At 35.7% G+C, this 19,901-nt stretch overlaps 2 protein-coding genes and 1 pseudogene across 2 annotated transcripts; 2 read left to right on the forward strand and 1 right to left on the reverse strand.

Moving 5' to 3' along the window:
- Nucleotides 1-3,974: 3,974 nt before the first annotated feature.
- On the forward strand, nt 3,975-5,452 carry LOC106332789. The gene is made up of 2 exons (XM_013771282.1): nt 3,975-4,948; nt 5,035-5,452. The coding sequence occupies exons 1-2, from the start codon at nt 4,208-4,210 to the stop codon at nt 5,314-5,316; spliced, it is 1,023 nt and encodes a 340-aa protein (XP_013626736.1). The 5' UTR covers nt 3,975-4,207; the 3' UTR covers nt 5,317-5,452.
- A 5,837-nt stretch (nt 5,453-11,289) lies between these two features.
- LOC106331214 lies at nt 11,290-12,283 on the reverse strand. The gene is made up of 2 exons (XM_013769532.1): nt 11,933-12,283; nt 11,290-11,460 (listed from the first exon to the last, which is right to left on the reverse strand). Exons 1-2 carry the CDS (start codon nt 12,281-12,283, stop codon nt 11,290-11,292), a joined length of 522 nt encoding a protein of 173 aa, XP_013624986.1.
- A 3,736-nt stretch (nt 12,284-16,019) lies between these two features.
- Nucleotides 16,020-17,605, forward strand: LOC106331215 (annotated as a pseudogene).
- The last annotated feature ends 2,296 nt before the right edge of the window (nt 17,606-19,901 follow it).

The following is a 19,901-nucleotide window of genomic DNA, read 5'->3' on the forward strand; positions in this document are numbered from 1 at the left end:
TTTATATTGTATATTTACTTATTATTTATTTCACTATACATTTTTCAAATATATGTTTAATTTAGGTTTTTCCATTTTTTATATTTTATATTTACTTATTGTAATATTATAATTAATGTTTAATGTAATATTTTTATTTCTTATATACTATATTTGCTTATTATTTTTTATTTTATTTTATATTTATTTATTCTATTATTATGATAAATATTTAATATAATATTTTTATTTTTTATATTGTGTATTTAGTTTTTATTTATTATACTATACATTTTTCAAATATATGTTTAATTTAGTTTTTTTATTTCTTAATTATATATTTACTTATTATTTATTTTTATTATATTGCATATTTATTTATTATTGTTTAATGCAATGTTTCTATTTCTTATATTGTTTATTTACTTATTATTTATTTTTCCTTATATTGCAAATTTACTTATTATTTATTTTTTATTTTTGAAATAATAATGTCAGGTGTCATCTTCGGGAGAATTGTTTTTCGCTAATGTGGACGGTCTATGAAGCCTCTAAAAGTCTCTTTTATTAGTAAGGATTTAGTCACAACATATTCAATAGGTCCAAAATTAAAAACATGCCGTGGTAGAATTCAAATAGGACTCTATTTTAATAGATTAGATGTTTCTAAACAAATTTTTAAAAAAAATTGCTATACATGTTTCCAAACAAACCTAATTTGTACTTGAGCTTTAATAAGATAAATAATTAGGTGAATGTGCATTAAACCTCCTCCTAACGATGATAGATGAAAGTGAATTTAATAAAATTTATATTTTTATATTTAGTCACAATATATTCAATAGGCCCAAAATTAAAAACATGTCATGGTAAAATTCAAATAGGACTCTATTTTAATAGAGTAAATGTTTCTAAACAAAAAATTTTTAAACAATTCTAATTTGTACTTGAGGTTTAATAAGATAGATAATTAGGTGAATGTGTATTAAACCTCCTCCTAACGATGATAGATGAAAGTGAATTTAATAAAATTTATATTTTTATATTTAGTCACAACATATTCAATAGGCCCAAAATTAAAAACATGCCATGATAGAATTCAAATAGGACTCTATTTTAATAAAGTAGATGTTTCTAAACAAATTTTTTTAAAAAATTGTTATACATGTTTCCAAACAATTCTAATTTGTACTTGAGCTTTAATAAGATAGATAATTAGATGAATGCGTATTAAGTCTTCTCCTAACAATGATAGATGAAAGTGAATTTAATAAAATTTATATTTTTATATTTAGTCACAACATATTCAATAGGCCCAAAATTAAAAACATGTCATGGTAGAATTTAAATAGGATTCTATTTTAATAGAGTAGATGTTTCTAAACAATTTTTTTTTTTAAATTGTTATACATGTTTCCAAACAATTCTAATTCGTAGCTTTAATACGGGATTGATTCCAACCGATCAAATGTGTTTGTCCTCGTTTGAATTCCATCTTCACAAGACATAAGTTTAAAAACAAATATATATTTTTATTTCATAGACAGAGAAATTACCTCGAAGATTGAGTCAAGAAGCTTCGCTCCAAAACGAAAAGGGGAAAAAGAACCCAAGATCCCTGCCAAAAAAAATAAAATTTGAACAATTAAGAAATTTAAATCGCGAACAGTAGAAACATAAGAACGATTAACACGAAACTTATAAACCCTAATTAACATATAGACTGAGCGGAAACAAGATCTACTCGATATCTCTACAAAAAAAAACAGGAAAAGATTGAACAGTTAAGAAAATTGAAACCCAAAAGATTATCCGAAGCAACGATTAGACAAAACACTTACTAATCTAATAATGTAATCGGGATTTTGCCTCTTTTTTTTTGAAGAGTCGATCGTCAGAACTCTCTCAATTCTTCACAGGAAAAAATAGTATATGAAAAATGTGGAAATAAAAGTTAAGAGAAAATCGTACATGTCCAAACGGGTATATTTTAAAATCTGGGTCGATTTATTTGGAAACAGTTTATTCAAGTAGCAAAACACTTTGTGTAAGGTCTGAAGATGTAAGTCTAGTGAAGCCGAAGAATACTAAGCAAGTTTAGAAATCACAAACGCGATATCATGTTTAGTAATATTAATAGTCCAATAATATTAAAGATTGTTTGATCCAGTGAAGAAATGAGTCCCTAAACAACAAAATGTACATCTTGCTAAGGTTTTTCCTTTCTAATGTAAATGAAGAAATGAGTCCAGTTAACTAAGCACGAAGAAATGAGTCCAGTTAACTAAGCACTGGCAGCCTAGGAGTAAGAGCTAGTTTGAGATAATGCGTAAGTCCTTCGGTCCTGGATTTGTTTTTCTTTAGGAATAAAATTGTTGTTGCTTTAATCCTTATTAAAAAGTTTGGGACCGGACTAGTCGTCGGTACTGTTCTCTTGGATGATTTGTTTGGTCATATTACCCACAAACCCTCCAGGTTAAAAAGGAAAATGAGTCCTGAGAAAATAACAGCCACTATTCTTGTCTTCTCCCCTTTTTTCCACATAAGTTGATCTTGTGTTTGGAATGGACCTTTCATCTTTGCACAAGCCCATGGTATTTCCTTTGAAGCTTATTCAAGATTGGTGGTTTTCTCCTCTTCTTCTTCTAAGCCCACATGAAGTAATGTTTAGTGATTCTGTTTTTGGAAGCCAAACCTTCTTCAGACCGTTTGCACACCATTTCTACTTCCCAAGTGTTAAGTGTCGGTTATTAAGCCAAAAACAGCACACGTTTTACTAAATAAAAGGTTTGAAACCTCTAATTACCGTTTTTGAATAGAAGAGATTAAATTATGTGAGTAAACAACATATTCGGACGCAATTCACAGAACTGTAATGGAGAAAGACTTTTATTGCAAAAAATATCTTATAATGGGATGATAAAAGCTTCCTTTTGGAAATATTTCAATGTCAACGCGACATTACATAATGGTCCATCATAGTTTGCTGCTTAAGATTAGTTTCCTTATTATTTTATTGCTATGAATACGTAGGCAATATATCCCTGAATACGTACAAGTAGAATTTTTTTTTTTTTTTTTTTTTTGCAACTTATTTTGTACAAGTAGAATTTTTGTGAAACATTCTTCACTTTTCACAATTTCTGGATCTATCTCTTAAGAACGAAGGATAATATCAATTAATGATTGATTTCGCAATACGCATAAGATTAGGCGTTTGGTAAATTTTAATACGGAAAATAGAAATTTGACCAAATATCAGTGTATCTTAAATTACCTACGTGCGTGGGCTAATGAACTTCTCATGAAATACAATATTGAAAATGCTATATCTGCTTTCACGACTTTTTAACATCCACGTGATTATATACAAACACAAAACAATCAATGTCACTACTATTCATTTATGAAATTCATATTATATATAATATCACACTCGATCGTTCTTATCAGTAATTGAATCACTTGTCATGCAGACATAAACATTGCCGGCTTTGTGACGGAGATCCATAACTCGTGATTATTGTTTCTTCTTATCTGCTGATTATTATTTTAATCAAAATCTTTGTATCTATTCTCCAAGATACATGCTTCTATAATTGTACTATATTTATTCCTACTGATGTATACAATTAGAGGATGGACAAAAAACAAATGTATGTAAAAAGAGAAATCACATGGCTTGTGGGAGGGTCCTGGCAGTGATTAATTATTATGCCATCCCTTAAGCAATCATAGCTTTGTGGAACCTTTTTTTTCTTAGTTGTTGCCAAAATTAATTGTTTTATTATCTACTTAGATACTTTTTTGCTTATGAATTTTAATAGACTACATTTGATGATTTGTCTCTATTGCTCTAGACTTGTAAATATTCTATTCTGGAATAAGTTCCAGTTTGATCATTATATTTTACCTGGAAAATCTTATAATATTCCATGCAAAAACCAAAATATTCACTCCACATAGATAATAATATAAAATTTGCTAAAATAATTGAGGAAAGGCTGCCCATGTGGGCACTTCTAAGTAATCTCCAGAATCGATGCTTGAAATACATTGGATATTTACTAAACAACACATATATGAACAAACAAACACCCACAAAAGAAGATCAGAAGACCATATCTTTGTTATAAACACACAAGTTCTCTCTTTTTAGCATCTCTTGTCTCATCTTCTCAACTTTCTAGTCTTTCTTTTCTTTTGTTATCTCTTGTCTGAAAAGGAAATGAATCTCTCAAGTTCAAGTGAATCACTTATTGATGATCTTCTAGATGATTACTGGTTCTTTGAGAACTTATTTACCAGGAGATCGAGAGTCTTAAGGTATTGTCACTCAGATCCTTACCCATCTTCTTCTTTTTTGACAGCTCCTGAAAAAGTGGGAGATTCAGATGAGAAGAAGTCTTCAGAAGCCTCCACAGGGAGGTGTTTGATCAGGGCAGCTTCCATAGATGGAAAAAAAGGAGAGACAAAGCAGTTCTCTGAAAAGATTAGGGTTCAAGAACCGAGACCAGTTGGATGTTTCTTGCGGCAAAAGGAACCTGTGGTTCTTCCCAAATCTGCTGGATCTTGTTCTGCTCCAGGAAAGATTCAAGAAGCTTCCACCGACCGCTGTTTGGTCCGAGCACCCTCTTTGCCGCCTCGGATAGAAAAAAGAAATGTTGATTACGAGGCAAAGAAGATGATCAGTAAGCTGACGCGTCAGTTCTCTGAGAAGATTAGGGTTCTAGAACCGAAGACAACGGGTGAACGTTACTTGCATAAGAAGAAAAGGAATAGTGAAAGGAACATGACAGAAGGTGGTAGTAGCAGTAGTAGCAGCAGCAGTGTCAAGATTAGTTTGCAAAGAACTCAAACGATGCCAAATGACATAAGAGAAGAAGATGAACTTGAAGATCACGAATCCGACTCAAGAATGGGATTCTTGATACGTGAATCCCTCGCTAGCTCACAAAATGTTCCAAAGGTAAATAAATTAATTACTATTTATGTAAAAAGCAAATGGGTTTTTGAAAATCTAGAAACCAAAATAGAGTTTGATTCTTGATGTAGGTTTCGATCAATCCAAGGCAGAGACCACCAAGACAGCTGAGATCAGAAGAAACTGTTGTGGTCAAACAAGGAAGCTCAAGTCCCAAAACGCTGCGTAAAACGGTAAGTAGCATAGAAACAACCAAAGAGATTCAAAGGCTGAAAGGTTATGATGACCAGCTGGTCGAGCCACATGGATTAGCTACACCGCCTAGGGTTCCAAAGGATTCGAGGAAAGAAATGAAGGATCAGATCAAGTTTTGGGCTCGAGCAGTTGCTAGTAATGTCAGACAAGAGTGCTGAAAATTCTTTTAATTACACTTATTAACTTTGTGTTTTGTATGACAATATTCTGTACATATGATTCTTATCTTGAACTCTTTTGTGATCTTTTTTCTTTCTGAACCTCCTGAAATAATGAGATTCCTCTGTTTATATGATGATGTTGTTCTTTTCGTTGGGGGCAAGAAGAAAGTCATGATTATCATGAAGAAAAGGAGATGAGAGAAAAACAACAAGGAAGAACATTATAATAATCGAATTTATATTGAAAACCAAAAGAAAGAACATAATAATTTGTGATTTGATTGCGATTTATGAAGAGTTTCCTAGAAGCATTCGAATCAAAATATTCATTCGATTTGAGTAAACATTACACGTAAAATACGTTGAATCATGTTGAGTTAAATCTATATATAAATGTAATAACGTGGAACTAACTAGATTGAACCGGTTCTTGATTGCAGATATCTCTCGTAAGACCAAAACAATAATAACTTATGCATTCATTTAACTTCAGTTTCTTTCTTTCTTTTTTTTTTTTTTTTTTTTTTTTACGTCAAACGACCATTCTATTACTCAAGCTTGAGGTGGTCTGGGTAACCAGACCAGAATAGAACAACCAATGAAAAGTAACTCCATACGAAAGGTTCTAGCAGTCTTAGCTAAAAAATCAGAAAATTGATTGCGCACTCGTGGCACATGGATGATTTTGAAGTCCGGGAAACAAATCTGCAGCGTCTCTATCTTCTCCAATTCTGTCGCGAAGCTTGGCCACTCCTGAGGTTCCTTTATCATTGCAATCAGTTCCTTGCAGTCTGTTCCGTAGCTCTGGCATGGCGAGTGTTGAAGCATATTCTCCATCGCCCAATCGCAGTGCTTCTACCTCCGAATGCATTGCTGATTCACATCGAGTGAAGTTCCGTGTTCCCATAAGTTGTATGTTCTACTCACTATCCATCGAGACCCATACACATCCACTAAAGCGATCAGAAGCTGTCCATGATCCATCTAATAGGCAAATATTACCCAAGCTTAAGACTTGGTTTTCATCATTATTGCTGGCCTGTACTACTGGTGGTATCATCTCATTTGCATTAAACCAGGCTTGACATTCACTTTCTGTGTATCGAACTAGCTCCAAAGGGTCTCTGTCTATTCCCCTGAAAAGTTTATCATTGCGAGCCTTCCAAATATACCATATTATCCAGGGATAAGGATCCCTGTATTTGTCTGGTTCTAGGATATTATTCTTCCTCCAGAATAGATAGTCCATGTTTGTGTAGACGCTTGCCATTGGAAATGTACTTGGGCTTGTAGGAGTTGTCGATAAGGACCATACTTGCAGAGCTGGAGGGCATTCGAATATTGCATGAGTTACAAATTCCTTTGTTTCCCCACACTTTGGGCAATAATTATCGCACCTCATATTCCGCCTTACTAGATTCCTCGTTACTGCTACCTGACCCGTTATCAATTTCCATATAAGATGGCACATCTTCCTTGGCGCTTTTAACTTCCAAGCAAAGGCTTGAAGTTTAGTGATACTTGGTTCCAGTATTTCCTTTTCCTCTTTTGGCTTCAACAGATTTTGAGCAACCCAATATCCAGATTTAACTGTGTATTGGCCATTCTTCGTGTAGTTCCAGCAGAAAGTATCACGGCGATGAGTAGGCCATACTGCGAATGAGTGTTATGTCATCAGGATGGACATAATCCTCTAGTAGTCCTACGTCCCATTCCTTCGATTCCTGATTAATGAGGTCACTAACTCTCATATTTGGGTGCATCACAGGCGCTACAGGTGTAGCTGGTCTAGCAGGTGTCGTTGGAATCCACGGATCCTCCCACACCTTGACTTCATAACCAGAATGAATCTTCTGTCTGATCCCCAGAAGTAAGAGCTTCCTTGCGGCGGAGATGCTTGTCCACACATATGATGGGCTACTTGCAGAGATTGCTCTTAATGGCGAGGTCATCCTATAATATCGTCCCCTCAAGACTCGGGCAACCAGTGAATCGAGGTACTGAACCAATCTCCATAATTGCTTTGCCAGTAGTGCTAGACTGAACTCATGAATTAAACAGAAACCAATCTTGCCCTTTTCTTTTGGTAGACAAACTTTTTTTCATTTCGCCTAGTGTATTCCTCTTTTTGGTGGATTCGAACTCCACCAAAATTGTGCAATGGTACTAACGACGTTTTCACAAATCTCCAATGGGAGCGAGTAAAACAGATTTGATCATTTTCTTATTGTTAAATGATTAGTTTAAAAAATATATATAAATGATAATAACTGAAGATCATTTGATAGGATCACTAAGCATATCAGTTTGCACAAAATGATTACATAACATGTTACCGTTAATTACGGGTTATTGTTAGGATGAATAGTTGCTACCTTCCATTTTACTATCTTTGCGACCCAATCATCTTACAAAAAGAGAAACACATTTAACAAACAGACAAATCTCACCAGACTTTTAACACTTTTTCAGATGACAGAAAACAGTAGGTCAGATCAAATCACTACGTAGAATAATGAAGAAACTATGACTTTTTAAAAGCATCAAATAAGAAAACCCTGAAAAGTAGAAAAATGAATTTACAAAAAAGTAGCCAATTGGTGTAAACAAACCAAAAACAAGTAGCCACTTTTTTGAAAATTACACATCCTATTCTTACTTACCCTCATGTGAAGAGACCATCTCTTTCGGGTGGATCATAGACAATAAAAAATAACCTTTTGAAATGCACCACGAAAAGCCAAACTATATATATCGTAAAGCAATCTAATATTTTATTATCTTAACTAAAAATTAAAAGAAAACTTAATATGATAACAACCAAAAATATCATATATCAATAAAAGTTACTAAAATAATGATAGACACTATTATATATAAAATTTACTAAAATAATAGGGCTATATTATTTAAACGAAGAAGTGTTTTACTTATAAATCCCATAAAATACAAAATAATATATGTCAAAATATATTTTTAAACACAACATGTAAATATAAATGATCTTTAATATATTTCTTTTCTATAATATAAATAAATAAATTTTAAAAATGTATTATAGAAAAATGTATAAATTAATGAAAAAACATATTTTGAAGGAGGTTGTCTATTTGATTATTTCATATTGTTATTTTATTGTACCTAACTCAAAACTATATTAGTAGGTAATAAATATTAATAACAAAGTAAAATGTATTACACAAATCACTATATATTAATAATACCGAATAAGAAATAAAACAATAATATTATAGAGTTACATAATATATAATACTAAAAAGAAAATTTAATATTTAAAACATTTGTAATAATATCAAATATGTTTATAAAATGAAAAATATCCGCACGGATGTGCGGCTTAAAATCTAGTTAATGTTAAAATATGTTTAATCACATCTAATCCGGCTAAGCCACATTGCTAAGAGAGTCTCTCATATTTACATCCAGAAGAAAGCAAACACTTTATCTCGTGTGACACTCTGTGGTGAGAAACAAATTTTGGTCAAGACTGACAGAAAAAGACCATAACATTTGAGGTTGATAGCTCTGATACGATTGATTAGGCCTGGGCATTTTACCCGGACCCGAAGACCCAAACCGGAACCGACCCGAAAATACAGATTCGGGTCCGGGTCCGGGTCCATGCTGAGTACCTATTGAATCTTTTTTTTTGGACTCGCGGATCTCGGTTAGGATCCGGGTCCTATCCGAGACCCGTCGGGTACCCGAAGTACCCGCAAATAATTGTATATACAAGGTATATTTAGGTGATTGGGTAAATTTTTGGTATTTTGGATTTTTTTAAAAGTTTCGGGTTTAGATTTTCGGGTATAATTGTAGGTTTCGGGTAAAATTTTAGATTTTTAGAAAATATAATTCGGGTATTCGGGTAAAATTCGGGTATTCGGGTAAAATTCGGGTATATTTTGGGTTTCCGGGTCTGATTTTGGATAAAGTTTTGGGTGTTTTTGCGGTTCTTCGGGTATTTTTAGAGTTTTCGGATCCAGTTCGGGTATTACGGATCTATTTCGGTTCCTAAATACCCGAACCGATCCGGATCCAAAATATACCCGCAAATGTGAAGATGTGAAGAAGAAGAATGATGCTTAACTCCTCTTCTCCGGTTGATGAATATGTGAAGAAAAACAACGATGGATTAACTTCTCCGTAGGGTGATGATAATGATGATGAGAAGAAAAATGATGGCTTAACTATTCCTCCTCCGGTTGATAAAGATATGAAGAAGAAGAACGATGGCATAACTCTTTTTGCTCTGGTTGACGAAGATTTGAAGAAGTAAAATGAAGGTTTAACTCCTCATCCGGTTGATGAAGATGAGAAAAAGAACAACAAAGGTTTGAGGCTAAGGAGAGAATATGAGAGAATGCAACATGATGATGAGCTCGAGGCTGATGAGAGAATAGTAGAAAATGAAAGGAAGCGGCATGATGATGAGTTTGAGGCTAAGGAGAGAATAGCCGAAGATGAGTGGAAGCGGCAGGATGATGGGCTTGCAGCATGGATAGCTGCTGAGGAGCTAGGACTTCAAGCTCTTTATGAGAGGAACAAAGAAGCTGACATGGAGGAGCTGCTAAGTTTTTTGTAACCAATATCATCTCGACATGAAATTCAAGATTCCGGCAAAAGGAGTAGCCAGAAAGGGAAAGTCCGTTGTTGATTGCAAGTTATGCAAGGCACGTGGGCACTATGCCTCGGATGCAAACCAGAAGATATTTTATGCGAGAAATGAGTTGTGTATGATTGTTTCTGAGGTTCAGTTTCAAACGGAATGACTTTTATAGTTGAATTGAAGCATGATGTTTATACCTTTAGGTGGGATAAGGAAGGAAGCCTTGAGCTTTGGAGAAATAACTATTATGAAATTGTTGCATAAGTGGACGGAGAGGGAGAATAGAAGAAGATAAGGACCGGCGGTGGCGGTGAGAAAGTCATCGGGTCCGGGTCCGAGAATAGCAACACGTAGAAGAAAGTAGATGGATGAGATTAGTTTATGTGATGCTTTAATTTTATTTCGTCTCATCGTGTCTTGTAATGGAGCCCTAAATTTAGTCTAATCTTGTTTAACCCTTCTTATTCTCACCTAGACTATCAAACTCTTGATATATCTCCCTAAACATACAAAATCTCTTTACATTAACCCCCAAACTTTTTAGACATGCACAATACCTCTCTGTAATGAAATTTCGAAATCAATGTTTTAGGCTGTAAAAAAAACGGTTATACAAACGATGGTGATGAGGATGATGATGAGAAGAAAAACGATGGCTTAATTATTCCTCCTCCGGTTAATGAAGATGTGAAGAAGAAGAACGATGGCTTAACTCATTTTTCTCTGGTTGATGAAGATATGTAGAAGAACAACGTATGTTTAACTCCTCCTCCTCTAGTTGATGAAAATTTGAAGAAGAAGAACGATGCTTAACTCCTCTTCTCCTGTTGATGAAGATGTGAAGAAAAACAACGATGGATTAACTCCTCCGCTGGGTGATAATAATGATGTTGAGAAGAAAAATGATGGCTTAACTATTCCTCCTCCGGTTGATAAAGATATGAAGAAGAAGAACGATGGCATAACTCATTTTTCTCTGGTTGATGAAGATGTTAAGAAGTAAAATGAAGATTTAACTCCTCATCCGGTTGATGAAGATGTGAAAAAGAACAACGAAGGTTTAACTCCTCCTCATCCAGTTGATGAAGATACGAAGAAGAATAACAATAGCTTAACTTCTCCTCTCCGGTTGATTGAAGATGTGAAGAATAATAATGATGACTTAACTACTTCTCATTCGGTTGATGAAGATGTGACGAAGAACGATGGCTTAACTTCTCCTCCTCCGGTTCATGAAGATGTGAAGAAGAACAACGATAGATTAACTCTCTTTCCTTCTGATGATGATGCTCCTCCCAGTGGTGATGATGCTGAAAACAAGAAAAAGTAGCAAGAAGAAGCTAAGAGGAAGCGGTAGGATGATGAGCTTGAGGCTGAGGAGAGAATAGCAGAAGCTGAGAACAAGAAGAAGCAGCAGGAGGAAGCTGAGAGGAAACAGTAGGATGATGAGCTAGAGGTTGAGGAGAGAAAAGCAGAAGATGAGAGGATGCATCAGGATCACGAGCTTGAGGCTGAGGAGAGAATAATAGAAGATGAAAGGAAGCAGCATGATGATGAGTTTGAGGCTGAGGAGAGAATAGCAGAAGATGAGAGGAAGCGGCATGAGGAATAATTATTATGAAATTGTTGCAGAAGTGGACGGAGAGGGAGAATAGAAGAAGATAAGGACCGGCGGTGGTGGTGAGAAAGTCATTTGGTCCGGGTCCGAGATTAGCAACACGTAGAAGAAAGTAGATGAATGAGATTAGTTTATGTGATGTTTTAATTTTATTTCGTCTCATCGTGTCTTGTAATGGAACCCTAAATTTAGTCTAATCTTGTTTAACCCTTCTTGTTCTCACCTAGACTATCAAACTCTTGATATATTCCCCTAAACATATAAAATCTCTTTACATTAACCCCTAAACTTTTTAGGCATGCACAATACCTCTCTGTAATGAAATTTCGAAATCAGTGTTTTAGGCTGTAAAAAAACAGTTATACAAACGTTGTTGATGAGGAAGCTGAGAGGAAGCGGTAGGATGATGAGCTTGAGGCTGAGGAGAGAAAATCAGAAGATAAGAGGATGCGGCAGGATGATGAGCTTGAGGATGAGGAGAGAATATCATAAGCTAAGAACAAGAAGAAGCAGCAGGAGGAAGCGGTAGGATGATGAGTTAGAGGTTGAGGAGAAAAAAGCAGAAGATGAGAAGATGCAGCATGATGATGAGCTTGAGGCTGAGGAGAGAATAGTAGAAGATGAAAGGAAGCTGCAGGATGATGAGCTTGCAGCATGGATAGCTGCTGAGGAGCTAGGACTTCAAGCTCTTTTGAGAGGAACAAAGAAGCTGACATGGAGGAGCTGCTAAGTTTTTTGTAACCAATATTATCTCGACATGAAATTCAAGATTCCGGCAAAAGGAGTAGCCAAAACAGAAAAGTCCGTTGTTGATTGCAAGTTATGCAAGGCACGTGGGCACTATGCCTCGGATGCAAACCAGGAGATATTTTATGTGAGAGATGAGTTGTGTATGATTGTTTCAGAGGTACAGTTTCAAACGGAATGACTTTTATAGTTGAATTGAAGCATGATGTTTATACCTTTAGGTGGGATAAGGAAGCCTTGAGCTTTGGAGGAATAACTATTTTGAAATTGTTGCATAAGTGGATGGAGAGGGAGAATAGAAGAAGATAAGGACCGGCGGTGGCGGTGAGAAAGTCATCGGGTCCGGGTCCAAGAATAGCAACACGTAGAAGAAAGTAGATGGATGAGATTAGTTTATTCGATGTTTTAATTTTATTTCGTCTCATCGTGTCTTCTAATGGAACCCTAAATTTAGTCTAATCTTGCTTAACCCTTCTTATTCTCACCTAGACTATCAAACTCTTGATATATCCCTCTAAACATATAAAATCTCTTTACATTAACCTCCAAACTTTTTAGGCCTGCACAATACCTCTCTGCAATGAAATTTCGAAATCAGTGTTTTTGGCAGTAAAAAAAATGGTTATACAAACGATGGTGATGAGGATGATGATGAGAAGAAAAACGATGGCTTAACTATTCCTCCTCCGTTTGATGAATATGTGAAGAAGAAGAACGGTGGCTTAACTCTTTTTTCTCTGGTTGATGAAGATTTGAAGAAGAACAACATAGGTTTAACTCCTTCTCCTTCGGTTGATGAAAATGTGAAGAAGAAGAACGATGCTTAACTCATCTTCTACGGTTTATGAAGATGTGAAGAAAAACAACGATAGATTAACTCCTCCACAGGGTGATGATAATGATGATGAGAAGAGAAATGATGGCTTAACTATTCCTCCTTCGGTTGATGCAGATATGAAGAAGGAGAACGATGGCATAACTCTTTTTCCTCTGGTTGATGAAGATGTGAAGAAGTAAAATGAAGGTTTAACTCTTCATCTGGTCGATAGAGATTTGAAAAAGAACAACGAAGGTTTTAACTCTTCCTCATCCGGTTGATGAATATGTGAAGAAGAATAACGATAGCTTAACTCCTCCTCCCCGGTTGATAAAGATGTGAACAATAATAACAATGATTTAACTACTTCTCATCCGGTAGATGAAGATGTGAAGAAGAACGATGGCTTAACTTCTCCTCTTCCGGTTCATGAAGATGTGAAGAAGAACAACGATAGATTAACTCCTCTTCTTTCTGGTGATGATGCTCCTCCCAGTGGTGATGATGCTGAGAACAAGAAGAAGCAGCAAGTTGAAGCTGAGAGGAAGCGGTAGGATGATGAGCTTGAGGCTGAGAAGAGAAAAGCAGAAGAGGAGAGAAAAGCAAAAGATGAGAGAATGGGGCAGGATGATGAGTTTGAGGCTGAGGAGAGGAGCATAAGATGAAAGGAAGCGACAGGAAAATGAGCTTGAGGCTGAGGAGAGAATAGCAGAAGCTGAGAACAAGAAAAAGCAGCAAGAGGAAGCTGAGAGGAAGCGGTAGGATGATGTGCTTGAGGCTGAGGAGCGAAAAGCAGAAGATGAGAGTATGCGGCAAGATGATGAGCTTGAGGGTTGAGGCTGAGGAGAGAAGAGCGGAAGATGAAAGAAAGCGGCATGATGATGAGCTTGAGGCTGAGGAAAGAATAACAAAAGCTGAGAGAAAGCGGCAGGATGATGAGCTTTCAGCATGGATAGCTGCTGAGGAGCTAGGACTTCAAGCTCTTTATGAGAGGAACAAATAAGCTGACATAGAGGAGCTGCTAAGTTTTTGTAACCAATACCATCTCGACATGAAATTCAAGATTCTGGCAAAAGTAGTAGCCAGAAAAGAAAAGTTCGTTGTTGATTGCAAGTTCTGGAAGGCACGTGGGCACTATGCCTCAGATGTAAACCCGAAGATATTTTATGTGAGAAAGGGGTTGTGTATGATTGTTTCAGATGTTCAATTTCAAACGAAATGACTTTTATAGTTGAATTTTAGCCTGATGCTTATACCGTTAGGTGGGATGAGGAAGGAAGCCGTGAGATTTGGAGGAATAATTATTATGAAATTGTTGCAGAAGTGGACGGAGAGGAAGAAGAGAAGAAGATAAGGACCAGCAGTGGCGTTGAGGAAGTCCTCGGGTCTGGGTCCGAAAATAGCAACCCGTAGAAGAAAGTAGATGGATGAGATTAGTTTATGTGATGTTTTAATTTTATTTCGTCTAATCGTGTCTTGTAATGGAACATTAAATTTAGTCTAATCTTGTTAAACCCTTCTTATTCTCACCTATACTATCAAACTCTTGATATATCCCCCGAAACATATAAAATCTTGATATATGGTGTTTTTAATATCATTATATGTGTTCTTTGAGTTAATTCTCAGTCCTAATTCGTGCTTATTTGATATCATTCCAGGTTTAGAGCAGGTGAAAGAGTAAAGAAGAGAGTGCCATGAAGGAAGAAGTCATTTTGGAATATCTAACGCAGAACAGCCAGTCGGATCAATCCGAAGATTGTTCCCAAAAAGAGAAAGCGACTGACTGTTCCCGACTATTAAGGAAACCTCCAAGATTTCAGGGGTTTGCCCTAGATTTTCTGTCCTTTCTCAGCTGCCGGCGCCTCCATATAAAAAGCCTATGCTATCATTTCTAATTCTTTACGCTAGTTTTACAAGAGTCCTAGAACTATTTTGGATTTAGCAACTTGTAAGGGAGAATGCTTCATCTCTCATTTTCACGAGAATATCATCTTGAACCCTTGTCTTTCTACTTTATTTTATATGAAGTATTATTCAGAAATCATGTATGTGTCATCTTGCTTTATGATTGAGTAGTCGGCTAAGCTTACTTAGGGTTTAGGGTGTCAATCGCATGAGCTAAACGCTTCGATCGATATTATAATCGAATAATCGGTCGACGGTTCAACAAGTGTATCGATCGATATTCCTATAGAATCATCGATCGACACTTATATCTGGTCAATAGACAAACCTAGAAAGCGAGAGCCTATCGGTTTGTTTATAAGTGTTGAGCTCTATAATATCATGCATACAACTTGTTAGGAATCTGTAGGATTATAATCCTGATTACCTGAATAAAAACCCTAAGTCTAGCTATTTTCATCTAAGTACCAAAACCCCCCAATCAAATCAATCGAGCAACGGCCTTGCTCACAAACCTGCTTTTACATTTAATCATAATCTAGATATACTAGCTTAATCAATCTGATTAGATATACTAGGTTCCCTAGCTTCCTGTGAATTCGATCCCTAAGTACTACAACTGAACATCTTATTTGAGAAAGTAATTCATTCCTTACGGTAATTTGAATGAGATAAATTATTAGATTCACAAACCAGAATATATAAATATCTTAGTTTTTAGTATCAGCTTGAGAAGGTGTAAGTAATAATTGATTGGCTCTATTGAAGTTAAGAAATGTTCAGTTTCTCACTCGGTTTTATACTTGGATGTGTCATCATTACGTTGTTACTGATGTTTTTTTTTCCTAATAAATCAAAAACCTATCAGAGAGCTTATGCATTAAGTGAAACTAGACAAAGAAACAAAACAGTGGTCGGTTTAGAAATGGAGAAACAGCACCATTCTCCTTTAGGCAGCTTTACACAGCAACAACTGGTTGATGTGGTTGCAGTTAAACGTTCCTAATTTAGTTGATGATCATTATCTTCTTCAAGACCCAACTTATGACAACACATCAATGTTCTATGGTCTTCCTCAGTACCATCAATATCATCCTACCAATTACTATGTTCCCTATGTTGCATTTCAAGCTAAGCCACCAAGTCAGTTACCATCTTCAAGCAGCCACGGAGTAAGTTCTGATCATTTTTGGATCACACATGGTGAACTTATAAAAGAAAAGCACATAAGGAATACACATGAATCCTCAGTTTTGAGTACTTTTGGAGGCACAAGGAACATACCAAGAGCTGTTATTCCTCCTCCTCATCTTCCAAACAGATTTATTTAAGGGAACTATGCTGGTCATCATCCTTTCCCACCTCCTGGCTCAATCTGGTATGACCAACAACACCATGGCAGATCTGATGGTTCACCTTCCTTTTGGCCTCTCACACCTTACGTACGTACTAACCGATGATCTCTTTTGAAAGTGTTTTGGACTTTGTAATCTTATTCATCTATCTTTGAATGGTCTTTTAGGTAGTAACATTGTCGCTGGTTCTAGAGTCTAGTAGTAGAAACCCTGCACCATTCATGAATCCTTCTCAGTTAAATCCAAGGAACCATTATTATAGTCATCATCATCCTCTTGTACAAGGAGTGAGAGGTCAGAGCGCCATATTGTTCCCTCCTAAGGCTTCTTCTCCTCCCTTATACAGAGGTCCTACTGTGAACACAATCAGTAGCGCGGTCCCTTGAGTTCAGAGATGGGTCCAGTTCAACCAACTGGGTGTATGATATACCAGAATCATCAGCGAGATGATTCAGTACCTTTAGAAACTCTTAGACAACACCTTGGAGGAGTTCCTCGTCTTAGAGTGATGCCTGATGATGTAGCTATCTTGCCTTGATTGTTCTTTCCCATCTTCTTCATTCTTGGTTTTGCTCAATATTCTGTGTCTTTTGGTTCACGCAATGTGTTTAGGAAGTTGCAATATTTGAGTTTGGAGACTTCCTTGGTGGTTATGTGCATAATCACATTGATCATCATCGAGATATGCGATTAAACATTGAAAAAATGTCTTACGAGGTCAGCCAATCATATTACTATTAAGCAGCTGAAAGTTGCATTGTGGACTCTCAAGTCGACAATGTAGTTTTTTGTGATCATGGTTAGGTGTATTTTTGTTAAGTCTGATTTGAAAATCCATGGCTTTGAACAAGAGCTTCTTGCGTTGAGCGAGCGAATAGGAACAGTAAACACTGATTTGCCAGAGGAAGATGTAAAGAATCATCTGAAAACAATAACATGTTTTGGAACCAACCTTGCACAAACTATTGATAGAGAGACTAAACCTTGCATTATATGTCAGGTTAAAGAGATATATCCAAAGATGAAAGCATTTAGAAGGCTTCTCTCAATGTTTATGTATTACTGGAAAGCTTCAAGAAGGAAGAAAAGATTGCAACTTTGGATTATGGGCACGAGTATCATGCAGAATGCTTGGAGAATGACTGATTGTGAAGAACGTTTGCCCTGTCTGCTAAGCAGAGACATTGGTCATGGGGAAGAGAAACTTATAACAAGAAGAAGTATCTTTTTGGTTTTATATATATATTTACTAGGGTCGGGCGAGTGGATTAGCTAAGTAATTGACCTGATTTTTTTAATAATTTCTAAAATGCAATTATATATATTGTATAGGGCATTATTTCTATGAAATCGCTTTATAATGAATTTTAGTAAATTAAACCACAAAATCGTTGCAGTTAAGTAAATTATGTGATAGATGATTTGTCTTCTGCTTTTTATAAAACACGTATCATTTATTCTTTCGTTATAGATCACTACAAAATCACAAAAGAATAATTGTTAAATAAAACGAAACATATTTCATCAGATATAAAGAACCGATTTAAAATGGTTATTAGAAAAACACATAATACTACACTATTTAATTTTACTATTTACTTAATGTTTAAAATAATTTTGATGTGGTATTTATTTGAAAAATACTTAGAAAGGGATTGACATTTGTTTATGTTCCATGATATACAATTAATTATAAGATTAACTTTCTTTAATTATATGATTTTGGAAAAACAAATTAGCTACACTACTATTACTTATTGTCATTATTGCTAGATATTATGTAATTTCTGTAAATAAAAACTTCAAAGAATCCCTTTGGATTAAAAATAATTGGTACCAAAACTGATAATAAGATAATTAATTTTTAACTGCAAATTTCAACATTTTCCGTCTCTTTTGATCTTTCTTTTGTTTGATATTTTTAATATTCATTCTTCATGCCAGTGATTGTTGTTTTTGGGTGTCATCAAAGGTACAATAGTCACTTCTTGTCTTACAAATTGTTTTTGTGTGTTTGAATTAGATCAGTTAGTTAAATCTTGAGCAATTTTTAGATATTCTTAATCAATGTAGTGAACCATTTATCTTGTAGTTTTAGGGACTGAGTTGTTTTTATGATTCTGTATTTGATCCTTTCAGATTAAAATCATATACAATATTTTATTACTGTTTTTAAATTTGGGATTATTTTGCTTTATGTTTTTTTTTTCATAATTTGTTTTAAGGGTGATGTGTATTTGTGTTACCCGTTGAACGTGCTTAGACCACGAAGAAGATCATCTTGAGACTTCTGTGCCAAAACTGCAAGCACTTTTCTCAACACTCGATCAAGGTAAAATGAACTATCTCCATGCATTAATTCTTTTTTTAATCAATTCTTGTGTATTCATGGGTATTACATGTTATTCTTGTCGCAGTAGTCACGTGAAGCTCTGTTTATTTTTTCTGTTTATTTTTTCTTTGTAGCGGAAATCTATAGATGATAGAGATACACAAAAGGTCTCAAACGTGTTCCTTTGAAACAATTTGGAATCAGAAGTGAAACACCCGCCCCTTCCCCATTTCCAACCGGAGTTCCTGGGCGCGGGGTTTAGGACACACATGTCTACTTTCCCGAAATCGTCGGTAATTCGTCGGAATCGGTTCTGCAAAAAGGAAGAGGGGAAAAGAGGGGTGAGTATGAATACTCAGTGAAGCGATTCTAGACCAGTCTCCCCCATGAGCTTTTATACTGCTCAATGCGAAACGAGAACCGACTAGTCACTACACCCATTTCTTAACTAGCTATTAAGGTTTCATTTCACGAAAAACAAGCAATGCAATGAACTCAGTCATCACTCAATTCACCCCATTCGGTTTATTATTTAAGACTCCAGTCATCCTATAACTCTAGGACCTACACAGCTCAAGCGGACCATTTCTCCCCTTTTCTTGTTGCGTTCCTGTGGAGCCGCCTGCCCTGGTACACTCGGCATTCGGTTCCTTGGATGTAGTCTATACGCTTTGCAGTGTATTACGGCCCCTTCCCGTCAAGACTCGGCGTGACTCAATCTTACCGGCGCCTCTATTCTTAACCTGCCGTCTTTGAACGCTACGGCCGCCGCGTTTCCCATACTCTCCACCAGCCCCTCGGTGGTTCGTATTCCATTTCTATTCATTAAACTTTTCATTTTTCTTTTCATTTCCTTTTCCTTAAACCCTTAGACTCTATCTTACTTTCCTTTTTAGACGCCACCCGTTCTCGGTGTCACACTCAGTCCATTTAACAATCATTCATAGATATCCTATCATTCGTCTAACCAGACCGGTTAACATTTCTCTTATGATCCTACGTTCATTTCTTTCTAACCATCCTAGCTCTCAATCACAGCCACAGATCTTCAACCAATCAAACAATCAATCAATCATCAACACACCAGTTTATTTAGAATCTTAAATCAGTATAAGGGTTCTAATGCAATATGGTCTATCATCCTAACAACAAACAGGATCTAACCAATCCTAGCA

This window comes from Brassica oleracea, chromosome C3 (genome assembly GCF_000695525.1).
Source record: "Brassica oleracea var. oleracea cultivar TO1000 chromosome C3, BOL, whole genome shotgun sequence".
NCBI lineage: Eukaryota > Viridiplantae > Streptophyta > Magnoliopsida > Brassicales > Brassicaceae > Brassica > Brassica oleracea.

Bases quoted from the DNA above. Each gene is read 5' to 3' on its own strand.
- LOC106331214 (XM_013769532.1), bottom strand. From the start codon at position 12,283: ATGTCAGCTTCTTTGTTCCTCTCAAAAGAGCTTGAAGTCCTAGCTCCT. The intron at 11,461-11,932 runs GTATAACTGTTT...TTCTCTCCTCAG, and splicing joins CTTCCTCATCAACAACGTTT to CCTCAAGCTCGTGATCCTGA.
- LOC106332789 (XM_013771282.1), top strand. From the start codon at position 4,208: ATGAATCTCTCAAGTTCAAGTGAATCACTTATTGATGATCTTCTAGAT. The intron at 4,949-5,034 runs GTAAATAAATTA...TTCTTGATGTAG, and splicing joins GCTCACAAAATGTTCCAAAG to GTTTCGATCAATCCAAGGCA.